Raw genomic sequence first — 11536 nt, forward strand, 5'->3', positions numbered from 1 at the left:
CTTCCTAATATGAAAAATAAGCAATTTCACTTGAGCACATGGTTCCCTTTAACCAACTGCCTCATCCAGCAAAGTGTGCAAACACTGAGCGAAGTATGGTAGTCTTGAAGTAATCAATGATAATAAGGAAGGGATTAATTACCAAAGGGACTACTCATTTGATTAAAATTAAGCCTGTGTTTGAACACTTCACAGGATTGAAGTCTTTGCTGCTGTCTCTTGATACAAGGGAAACCATCTGTCTCTGTTCTTGCTTCTGGAGCCCATAAACCCTTGAGATAAAGCAGGAATCTCTGTCTTGTGTCCCGCAGTGCTCTGTCACCTGTGGAGTTGGGGTCATGCACCGCTCAGTGCAGTGTTTGACCAACGACGACCAGGTCAGCAGCTTGTGCCACGTGGACCTGAAACCTGAAGAGAGGAGGACATGTCACAATGTCCATGACTGTAAGTCTGCAGATTTACACCTTCTTTTGCCTTTCTCATGGCTGCAGCATCTTTTCCCCTCACACTCCTAGAGATCTGCAGTATTTCCAAGCATTGGGAGCCATCCAAGTAAGGACTAAGACACTTCAGGGAAAGCTGTTAAAAATAAAAAAGATGTTTTGATGTTTTGGAAGCCTCAGAGTGTTTCAAAATAAATTTTGATGTATAGTTGTTCAGTGACTACAAGTATTTCTGTTTTGTTTCAGGTGACTTACCGAGGAATTGCAAAGATGTTAAAAATCTTGACCGTGCCACTGAAGATGGTGAATATTTCCTGCAAGTCAAAGGAAAGACATTAAAGGTGCATTTCAGCAACAGAATGATAGTTAATGGGTTTTCTAAAGGTTCAAGAGGACCCTGCCTGTGGTCTTCACTTCCACTCTTGGATTTTCTGCCTTTGGTTGTCTCAGTGATGCCTTTGCACATGACAATTCTGGCTTCTCTTTCAGGTGTATTGCTCTGGGATGCAGACTGACAGCCCAAAGGAGTATGTGACCCTTGTAAACGGGGATGCAGAGAATTTTTCAGAGGTGTATGGATACAGGTAAGAAATCCTGTAATCATGAACCTCACAGTGTTTTTGTTTTCCATGGCAATATTTCCTGGTCATGAGTAGAAAGGGTTTTCTTTTGATTCAGATTGCATAACCCGACCGAGTGTCCGTATAACGGGAGCAGACGAGAAGACTGCCAGTGTAGGAAAGATTACACAGCAGCTGGGTTTTCCTCCTTCAGCAAAGTAAGGCTGGACCTGAACACTATGCAAATAATAAGTGAGTAAAAACAGGGCCTTGCCATTAAAAAAAATGTTTCTTTTACACAAATATAGCTGTAACTACAAGCAAGCAGTAGTACTCTAGTGAGCAATATTCTTGAGAATTCCTGCTTTTAGACTTGGTCACCTGTTTGCTGCTTTAGACTGGGAGACTGAGCACATCAGAGATGCTCATGTCATTTCTCTGTAAAACAGGAAAATACAAAGGCAATTCCTGTTGTATCTGCTCTGCAGAATGAGTATTTGCATACTCCCAGCAGCCCAGTGCATTTTGTGAAGGATTTTATTTTATTTCATTTGGTCCCCTCTTTTCAGAATGGACTTGGACACAAAGCCTGACCAGGGAGGAGCTGCCCCACTCCCCCACCTGCTCCATTTTACTGAGAGAGATCCCAGTGCAGGGGTCTCCACTGGGGTGGGGATGCTGTTCCCAGTGGCCAGGGCAGAGAAGTCTCTCAGCAGAGCCAGACCACAGGGAAATAACTTTTGTTGAGGGCTGGGGACATGGTTTTGCAATGGAGAAAGAGAATCTAGCTGTGCAATAAGAGTAACACACTGTCCCTTTTGTCATTCCTGTGAGCTGGGAGCCCATCCCACCACCAGAGACCCTGTAGCATTCCATGGGGTTATGGTTTCAGTCCCCTGACTCCACTGCTATCAGTTTTCAGCAAGTGTTTTAAAAATACAACATATTGTTGGGAGTTCATTCAGTAAATAGCTAAGTGGTCTTTTAGCGAATCAAAATCCTCCCCTGTAAAACGACTCCTTATCTGATAAGTGGGTTTTATCACTTAATTTTCAAGACCTCCCAGTCTATCAATCTGTAAAAAGCAACTAATAATCTGTAAAGGCTTCTAGGTAAAGATCTCAAAGGAACCACCCTCTGGGAATTTGATACCAGCTCCCTTTGAATTTCAAAAGGAGCTGGGCACCTACCTCTGTCAGGCAGGAGCTATCTCACATCCCCATCTAAATGAGTCTCAGTTACTTCAGATCCCTCCAGAGCAAAATACTCCAATTCCCTTTGAAAACCCGACCCCTGGGCTGGGGCAGCCAGGAGAGCAGAGATGTTGTTTGCTTTTGTTATAAGAGAGACTTAGAAGGTGCTGGAGCCTTTTTGAAAGTGGGGAATTTTTTGATAGTGAAATAAACCCCAAGTTAAGGGTTTGAGTTTTGTTGTTATTTATACCTTGTTCCTAAATCACCACCAGATTTAAACTGAGCTGTAAATAGTGAGTGTTAGTGTCCTGTTAAATTCAGTGCTCATGTGCTGGGAATCAAATGTGGGATGAATCAGGATATTTAATATTAAAAAATATAGTAATATTGATATCACAAAAATATAGAAGTCTTGACTTCCTACATTAATGTGGGAGGCCAGCTTTGGTGAATTTAAACATTAGCAAAGAGCATGTTTACATTTATTTTGTCTCTCTCCCTGCATCTTCCTTTCCATGTTATTCACCAACTCTTCTCCACAGCAACTGATTTACAGTTTGCACAGACACATGATGGACGACCTGTTCCTTATGCCACTGCTGGGGACTGCTACAGCGCTGCCAAATGCCCGCAGGTACTTGACAAGAGCATTTAACAGGAATTGGTGCCATTTGTTATGTTCAGGCCCTCTATTAATTACTGCTGATCGCAGCGGCCCAACTTCAATGAGTGGCACATTCTTATCTCAGCGATCTGAAACTTTTCCCTTTGTGAACAGGGAGAAAGTGATGGAGAAAGTTCCCTTTGTGCATGGGAAGAAAGCAGTTTCCATTTTCCATGTTATCAGGCCAGTGGCTGCCTAAGAGACATTCCCTAAGGCCCCAGTAAAGGAGAAAAGGAAGAAGAAAGAGGCTATGGGGGGAGAACTGGGCTGAAAACAGGGGGACCAGTCCATGACAGGACTTGGTGGAAATGCTGGGCAGAGAGAGGAGCAGGGAGTAGTTGCTTTTCAAGTCTGTAGGAGACAAGTAACACTGTGTTAGGGATGACTTGCTGCATGTTCCCAGCACACCTACTTTTTGTGGGGCTGGGGATGGTAAGTGGTCTGTTTGGGTAGTCCAAGGTATTGGGTGGGCATTAACAGGGAGTCACAGCAGCAGCAGAGGGCAAACCTCTCCATCTCCTTCCCTCCCTGCTTCCAGAGCTGACACTTTCCTGCACAGCTCAGCAGCTTAGGGATTGACTCCTTACCTCAGGAATGCTCGTAAATGTTAATATCCATCCTTCTGACCCAGCCCGTTTGCTCCTCACAGAAAATCAGCATTCCCAAGGCAGCAAGTGCAAGGAGCAAAGCTAACACCATCTGGTACTGCAGGGCCCTGCTGGGCTGTGGGTCAGCCTGGGATGTGTCCAAAGGATCCCTCCATGGGTCCAGATATTGGCAGGACTGGAGTCTGCCATGGGGGTGAGGGGAGGGCTGGGGGGCTGAGTGTTGGATGCTGGCAGAGTCCTTAATTTTCCATCCATCTTTGTCATATTGAGAAAGGGTGGAATTAAATGTTCTAAAGAAATTGAAGAGTTTTTATTTCACTAGTCCGGGGGAAAAAAAAAAAAACAAACAGTGGAAAATAAGGAAAAGAAGGCCAAGTGTGCCCTCTCCAGTTGAGGAGGGAGCAGTGAGAGCAGCTGCAGCACATCCCTGAAATTCCTTCCCATCAGCTGCTGGAGCACGTCAGGCTCTGCAGTTTGCCATGGGAAAGCCAACAATGCCCTCAGCCGGCAGAGAAGAAGCAGTGCAAAACCGGGGCAAAGCAGTGAAAACCTGGGGGAAAGGGCAGTTCGAAAGCAATCTGAAACCCCTCCTTCTCTGCAGCCACCAGGGAGAAGAAATTCCTAATGTGAGCCGTGCTGTGATTAGTACAATGATCATGGTCAGAGCAATGGAAAACAAGGAAAAAGTTGATGTGAAGATGCTGTTAGAAAAGTGACACCGTGGCATGCTGGGAGTCTGGAGCATGGCATTTTGGGATAACCAGGGTCTTGTTGTTTTTTAGGGTCGATTCAGCATAGACCTGTACGGGACAGGCCTGTCCCTGGTGGGAACAGCCAAGTGGCTCTCACAAGGGAATTACGCCGTGTCGGAAATTCAGAAATCCCCAGTAAGCTGTAACTTTAATTATGGCTATACCTGCTCATCACTACATTGTCATTCATGGCAACATCTTCCAATAGAGACTAACAAAAAATGAACATCTGACATTAAAGTGTTGTAGGTAATTGCGGTGGGGTGAGGCCCTTGTGGGTTTAGCTTGATCTGAGTTATTGCAATTAATTAGTGAGCCTGATTAACTGTGAAGCTGAAAGTGTTGAGTGCTGTGGGGCAGACAGATCCTTAATCAGTTGCCTGAGATGTCCAGCATGGAGTGTGCATCACAAGGCAGGGCAGCAGGACAGGGTCAGGGCTTCAGAGTTGGACCTGCAGGTAGGGTCTGGTGCCAGGCAAGTGCCCTGAGCAGGAATTGTTCCCAACACATGGCTGATAAAGTATGGAGGATGTGGACCTTCCTGCTGGTCTGGGTTTATCTCCTTGGGAAAGTCTCAAGTCACTGGAGTGTTGCAGAGGCACCATCCCCTGTCTCTGCCTGGGGCTCTGCAGGCTGGAACCTCAGGGTAAGCCAGGCAGCCCTTCACAATCACAGCCAAATTTGTACTTGTACTGCTTAATTTGTCTGTTAACACCTCCTGCAGTCACTGTGTGCCTTCACTCTGTTGCTTCTGTGTCATATTCTGAAATGGTAGAAACCCAGGATTGCTTTTTTGGCTGTTATTTCATGTGAGTCATCCCAATTGCCCCTGTTAAAACTCTCCAAAGGAGGTCACCATCATTTAACAAACAGCAATTGGCAAAATATCCTCTCCTGTACTGCTTTCAGTCTCCCCGTGGCTCTGGGGAGCATGAGTCTCCTCTGTGCTGGTCTCTTAGAGGAGAATTGATGCTACAGGTCTGACCACACTAGAGGTGGAAGAGGACCAGCCCTGTATGTCAGTTCCAGCAGGTGCTTTTCTATCCTCCCCTTCTAAAAGGAGAGAAGTCAACTTTGGGGTTGCAGCAAACATCATGGCTGGCAGAATTAAAACAACTTTAAGGAACAGAGGTGCTCAGAAATCCTCCATCACCTGGTGGCATCTGTCAAGTGCTGTTCCAAGGGCGTAATTGCCTGCAGGAGCAGAAGAAAGAACGGTGCAGTGAGAAGAGATGATAGCAGCCTGCTGCAGTCACAGATCAATAATGTCAAGGGCAGGGTGGAGCTCGTTTAAAAATAAGTGCTTTGTGCAAGCTTGTTGTGTGCTTAAGTCCAATTTTCTGGTAATTGAGGGCTGAATTCCCCTCAAGGACTGTCTGTCCATTCTAATGGCCAAGAGGAGAAAGACTCTGCAGAGGTGACGTAAGGAAGGCCAGATGGAGGTATTAATCTCCTGACTCAAGCCCAGAGTTGCACCCTGCTTGCTGGGCTCACCTGGAGACCAGGTCAACCTCAGGACCACTCCATACCTACCCCTACTGGCTGTGGGAAGGGGAGGAGGGTTGGCACCTCAGCAAGTGACATCACCTCACCCTGTCACTTTCCCTCCTCTCTTGTCTCTGGAGCCATTCCAGGACTTTCCCTTCCAAGTGGATGTTTCCTGGTGTTGCCTGCAAATAACCCTTTCCATGCCCTTCCCATGCTCAGGCAGGGCTGAGCAGTTGTTACTGGCCCAGAGTTCTGGTTTTGTTCTTGCATGAGTCAAGTTTTCTACTCATTCCTGTTATTCACTGTGGGCCAAACTGGAGAAAGCAGATATCCTTGAGATACCATCCAAATGGCCTTCTCCTTGGGCAGCTTTCAATTTATTAAATCAAAACTACCCTTTCCTATTTGTGTTCACCATCTGATCTGCTAGCACTAAAGAGAATTACCTTTGTGTGTATTTGAATACAGCAGTGATTTCATAGACTGATTTTGGCATAATTTGTTTTCTTATACACCAAAAAAACCATGGCTTGAGTAACCCAGATCTGGCCCTTCTACAGCATGGAATTCCTGAGCTCTTACTGAGCTGTTATTTCTGATTTTGCCTACAGGATGGTACCAAAGTAGTAGGAAGATGTGGTGGTTACTGTGGGAAGTGCACTCCATCATCTGGAACAGGCCTGGACATTCAGGTGTTATAGCAGTGGTGAGTTCTCAGCTGCTTCTGCATGAGGAGAATCTCCCCCAAAATGCCCTGAAGGAGCAGATCAGGCCGTGCTTGCAAAAAGACATGGAGTGCATTGGTGACAGCTTCTCACCCCACACAGCATCCCAGTGGGGTCCCCTGCTCCCCCAGTAACCCTTGTGGATCCAGCACTGTCACCTGGAGACACCTCCCCACCTTACTGGCACCCACCTTTGCTCTGCTCTTATGCCACTTTCTCTGGTGACATATTCCAGAGGCCAGGATGACTCTAAATGTGCTTTTCTGTGTTTTCCAGGTTCTCTGGGAGCAGCCAATGGAGATGAGAGATGGATGAAGGATAGTGATGCAATACCTCTGCCTTCCACTTTTATATCTGTGTATATGTGTATATAGATTGCATATTCCTAATGTACAGTATAATATTTATGTTTGGGATTATTTATTTTGATTTAATATTTTTGTACGTAAAATCATTATATTAAGGCTGCTTTTACTATTTTTATTTTTTATTGTTAAATCCTGCAGTCAAACCACTGCATTTTGCATACTCTACATTATATGTAGCATTATGACAAGTGATACTTAATTGTCACTGTATTCAGTTGTTTACTTACAGTCAGTAACTTTCCTTCAGTTATGGGCTGCTTTGGCCCTCCACGGTGCTACACAATCTGCATTGGGGTATTTTTGGCATTTCAATCTGTCTTTATGCAAGGAAATTAGACAAGATGTGCTTAAATTTTTATTTTTAGGGATTAGGCTGACAGCACTCAAGGAAAACATGACAATGAATACTGTGCTAGTTGCATTAGCAATCTTTATCTTTTAGGTATGTTTTGAAATTCACATGACCTCTGTGGCCAGTGCTGAAAGCACTGGTTTGGTGCTAACATGATATTTATTAATGCTCTGTAGTTTTAGTTAATCCAGTGCCTTTATCATTGAAGAAGGGGATAAAGCAGAAAAATTGTCAGGCAATTCAAATCAATCAAGATCTACCCTAGGTTTAGCAAAATTCCTGCAGATGGATCTTCAGATCTTCAGCTCAAGCCCCTTTTTTTTTAGGGTTCTGAAGTGAACTCACTTTTTTAAAAAAATGTATCTTTGTCTCCTAATTGCATGTGCCACTGTGCTTCCTGACTCCATCTGGAAGCGGGGTATTAACTCATCCCAGACAGGCTGATCAGGCCATATGTTTCCCTGGGCTGTGTTCTCACAAGAGATGTAGTTTCTTACAGACTTTTTTACAAAATCCTAGCGTGAGGACAAAAGCATCCCTGTGGTGTTCCCTCCCCATGGGGCTGGTGAGGACTGTGGGGACAGCACGCCCAGGGATGGGGACAGCACGCCCAGCCAAGCCACCCCTTCTCTTGGCCAGGGTGCTCCCCTGCAGGCACTTGCAGCATTTCCCCAGCTTCCTACTCACTCCCAGACCATCTGCAGAGGGAGGCTTCGCTGCCTCCTTTCAGCAAGATCACTCTGTACCTACAGATGATTCTGCCCCCCCCTTCTAAAGCAAGCTGCTTTACGCCTACTCCTGAGTTGCTTCGGATCTTCCTGGTAAGGCATCTGTGCTCCTTGCCTCTCCTCATTCCCATGTACAGCCAGACATTTGCTGTTGGCTTTTTTTTAATCAAACTGAGGAGCCATGTCCCTTAGGTGTGGTGGCTCCTGCCTGTACATAGCCCTCAGGCCACGCTTTCACAGAGCTCTGTAGCACATGAACGGGGGTGATGTGACCAGGTTACTGTTGTAGTCTATGACTATGTCCCTTATCTCTTTCTCCACAACTCTACTTAGTGATAGCAAGGTGCTGCCCTTTCACCTTTTATGTCAAGGCAGCCAGAAGCACAAAGTACAAGGAAAGGAAGCTTTTCAGCATAAAATTACCAGCAGTTTGGAAAACCAAAGAGGCTTATCTGCTACTCCAGATAACTCTTTCCATTTTGGATGCAAGCAGTTACCAAACACAACCTCAGGATCTTGTGTGTCTTTTACAGAGCTCCCCAAAGGATGTGTAATCAGTGTGTTACAAAAGAGTTGGATCAATGGTGATAAATGATCCCTGGATTCATAACCTGTGTGTGGCAGGCTGTGCTCAGCCTTTGGAGTGAAACCTGTCAGCCTGACAATCAGGGATTGACACATTCCTGTCAGCTGGGAGACACCTTACAGGCAGGTAGGGCTGTGCTACAGCCCAGAGCTGGAGAACTGGTGAAGGAAAGAGGAAAAAGGGAAAGAGAAAGGGAAAAAAGGGAAAGGGGAAAGGAGTAATAATGGAATAGTGATTTTCTAATGATAATTGCTTAAGTGTAAATTCTGTTGGGGAAAAGGGAAAATTGCACTATGAAGTTCAGAAAGAAATTGTGGTGCTTTACCACTGTAAGTGAAGTGAAATGAAGTGAATGGCTATTTATAAAAAGAAATACTATTTTGACCTGTACAAATTCATTTCTACCATATAGTTTCAAGGCAGCTATTAACAGAGCTATCAGAACCTAAAAAATACAAAATAAACTATAAGAGAAAAAATTACAGAGCACCGATCCTGACATTCAGTAGTAGTCATCATTAAATAGTGCAGATTTTGAGGATCAGAGACATTTCTTTTTCAGGAAAGAACTCTGGGTTTTGTATATCAATGCCATTATTTTTCTACAAACTGGGGTATTTTTTTGCAAGCACTTTCCTGTACCATGTTTCCTTTCTTTCTGCTTATACTCAAAAGGAAATGAGAATACCTGTATGACATGTCTGTATGGTCTTGCTGCATTTGCCATCGTATTTCAATACCTGTGTCCTACAATAGAGGCAAAATACTTTGTACACAAGGGAATAATACATTTAATGGTAAACATTTTTTTCTGTGCTGGTGTTTATTTCCAAGGTGTGGGTTTGATTGTCCCATGCAAAAGGAAAGAGGGATGTGAAGAATGTTGTTTTTTATGGAGCCCTGACCCAAACCTCTGTTGGAGTCTGTGGACCAGGGACCACCTTGGAGAATGGCCATGACCACCCACTCATGTCCTGATGGCTGGAGAGGCTGATGCTCCCAAATTTCAGTCCAAGAGGACTGCTCCAACGTGCATTATATACATAAGCACATCTCAGAGATGTCTCATGCGTTGTTCAGCCGTGTCTGGTGACTGGCTGGTGCTGCCTTCAATGACCAGGGACATCCTTTGACATGGCATGTAAGAGAGAAAAGCAGTTCATTTTGCAAATGTTTTTGAATTATGAGCTGGGATAATGGCCTGGTCCACACCACTTCTAATGTGTTATGGAAAGAAATGTGCAAAAAAAAATCAACTTTTCTAAATTGGAAAAGATAGTATCAAATATACAAGAAAATTCAGGCAGGAGAAATTTGGTTTAAAAGGAAGCAAATGTAGGGACTGCCTCCCAGGATGACAAGCAAGTGTTGAAGTGCAACCAGTGTTACATCACCATTGCCCCAGATACTGCAGGTAAGAGTGAAGTTGCAATTTCTGTCTTCCCTTATATGTTCCTTATGCTTTGTCTCAGAAAATGCTGCAGATCTCTTAGTGCTCACAGGTTCAGCCTTTTCCAGCTTCTATTTTTTCAAAGGAGAGAGGATTCCTCCCTTGTGCTGTCTGAAACATTGTCAAATGCAGAAAACAGAACATGCAGTATTTCAAAACCTCAATTCTTATTTTAAATGACCAATCTCGTAAAAATGGCTTTTCTATAATTTATCCTTAATAAATTATTACACAGACTTTAAATGTCAGCTGCTGTGGAATTAATACACAGACCCTGAATCATATTTGACTTTCCAGCCCTGTATAATGAAAGGGCATTTTAACACTTTCAGTGCTTAGGTTCTGCGTGCTTAGTGCTGAGATTCTGTGACAATTCTTCAGTCTCTTTGTGCAGCTAAAAAGACAGAGGGATGCTTGATCACTCTGGCGTTCTGCCCCAATGATGGGCATTTTTCTTCTACAGAAAAATACAACACATTTTGTTGAAGGCTGTTGGAAAGGCATGTCTCAAGGAATTAGCTCTCAATCAGGACATTTGATTCCTTTCCTTCCTTTCCTCATAGCCACGCTTTGAAAATTGAAGAGTGGCAGAGAAGCCTGTTCTGTTGAGTCTTTCCAACACAACTCCTCAAACAGATGATTGAGGGCTGACTCAGAAGAAAGCGTTCTGTCAGGGGAAGAGCACTGAGGTGAGACACCTCCCATCACCGGGCAAAGGCACAGGAATTCAACCCAACCCAGGCGTCATTAACAGCTCAAGTGGCTCAGCCCATGCCTTAAGTTCTCCCATCACTCGAACTCTTCAAATGGAGAACTCTTTCGACCCGGTCGTTGTAAGAGAAGTGTTTCGGTTCATCCAGCAGTCACAGCCCTTTGTGGTGTTGGTCACTTCGTGGGAGGGGACGAGTCCCTCTGCAGAACAGATTCCTGGAGGCAGCTCCGGCTTGCAACGAGCAGGAGGAGGAAGCTGATGACCGAAAGTGGTGCCTGTCAGTCTCACTCCAACATTTTCCAAGTATTTTCGCCTGTGAAGTGATCCAGGCAATTGGAATTGTAGCTTTCCAGAAGCAGATTCAGTTGACAAGTTTCTGACCTCTCTTTGCAATAGCGAGATGAAGAATGCTAAGAAGTTATTTTCAGCCTTCAGAGAAGAGTCTGAGTTTCCACTTCAAAGTTGGCTTAATTTTCCAGCTATTTAACATTTGCAAATACAAGGCACATCTTTCAGAAGAAAAAAAAAGCATAGTATTTTGACCTAACCCAAATGCCTTTTATACTATATTTCCTGGGGTGGTTTCTTTTGTTTGTTTGTTTGTTTGTTCCAATTGAAAAAAAAAAAAACCAAAACCTGTGAAATTTTCCATAAAATTACTTCTGCCTCTCTCTAGTTATAAATATTGGTTTTGAAGTGTTTGGAGCGGTGATCTGTTGCCTGTAAGTACAAGAAGATCTGATGTAGGTACCATTTTAAGTAAGGGGAGGTAGAAATGCATTTCTCCTTTGTGACACTGATCCAGGTCCTTCAAGGCAGGATATGAAATGCAGAGGCTGAGGCCGTGCCCATCAATCCATTTCTACCAGGAAAACCTCAGTTCTGCTGGGAGCAGAATGGTTTCCAC

The 11536-nt window shown here is 44.4% G+C and overlaps 1 protein-coding gene across 6 annotated transcripts in view; it reads left to right on the forward strand.

Moving 5' to 3' along the window:
- Nucleotides 1-9271, forward strand: part of ADAMTS9 (ADAM metallopeptidase with thrombospondin type 1 motif 9) — a 79186-nt gene extending 69915 nt beyond the window's left edge. For 4 of the 6 annotated variants that reach the window (XM_074550450.1, XM_074550451.1, XM_074550453.1 and 1 more), the window contains 8 exons: nucleotides 312-444; nucleotides 690-784; nucleotides 933-1027; nucleotides 1122-1255; nucleotides 2739-2830; nucleotides 4251-4355; nucleotides 6320-6414; nucleotides 6710-9271. In XM_074550450.1, coding sequence (XP_074406551.1) covers nucleotides 312-444; nucleotides 690-784; nucleotides 933-1027; nucleotides 1122-1255; nucleotides 2739-2830; nucleotides 4251-4355; nucleotides 6320-6409 — 744 coding nt within the window. In that variant the 3' untranslated portion in view covers nucleotides 6410-6414; nucleotides 6710-9271. Of the gene's footprint in view, nucleotides 1-311; nucleotides 445-689; nucleotides 785-932; nucleotides 1028-1099; nucleotides 1256-2738; nucleotides 2831-4250; nucleotides 4356-6319; nucleotides 6415-6709 lie in introns of those variants that run through there. The other 2 variants (XR_012582330.1, XR_012582331.1) reach the window with 2 other exon arrangements.
- The last annotated feature ends 2265 nt before the right edge of the window (nucleotides 9272-11536 follow it).

The sequence above is a fragment of the Zonotrichia albicollis genome, chromosome 12 (genome assembly GCF_047830755.1).
Source record: "Zonotrichia albicollis isolate bZonAlb1 chromosome 12, bZonAlb1.hap1, whole genome shotgun sequence".
In the NCBI taxonomy this organism is placed as follows: domain Eukaryota; kingdom Metazoa; phylum Chordata; class Aves; order Passeriformes; family Passerellidae; genus Zonotrichia; species Zonotrichia albicollis.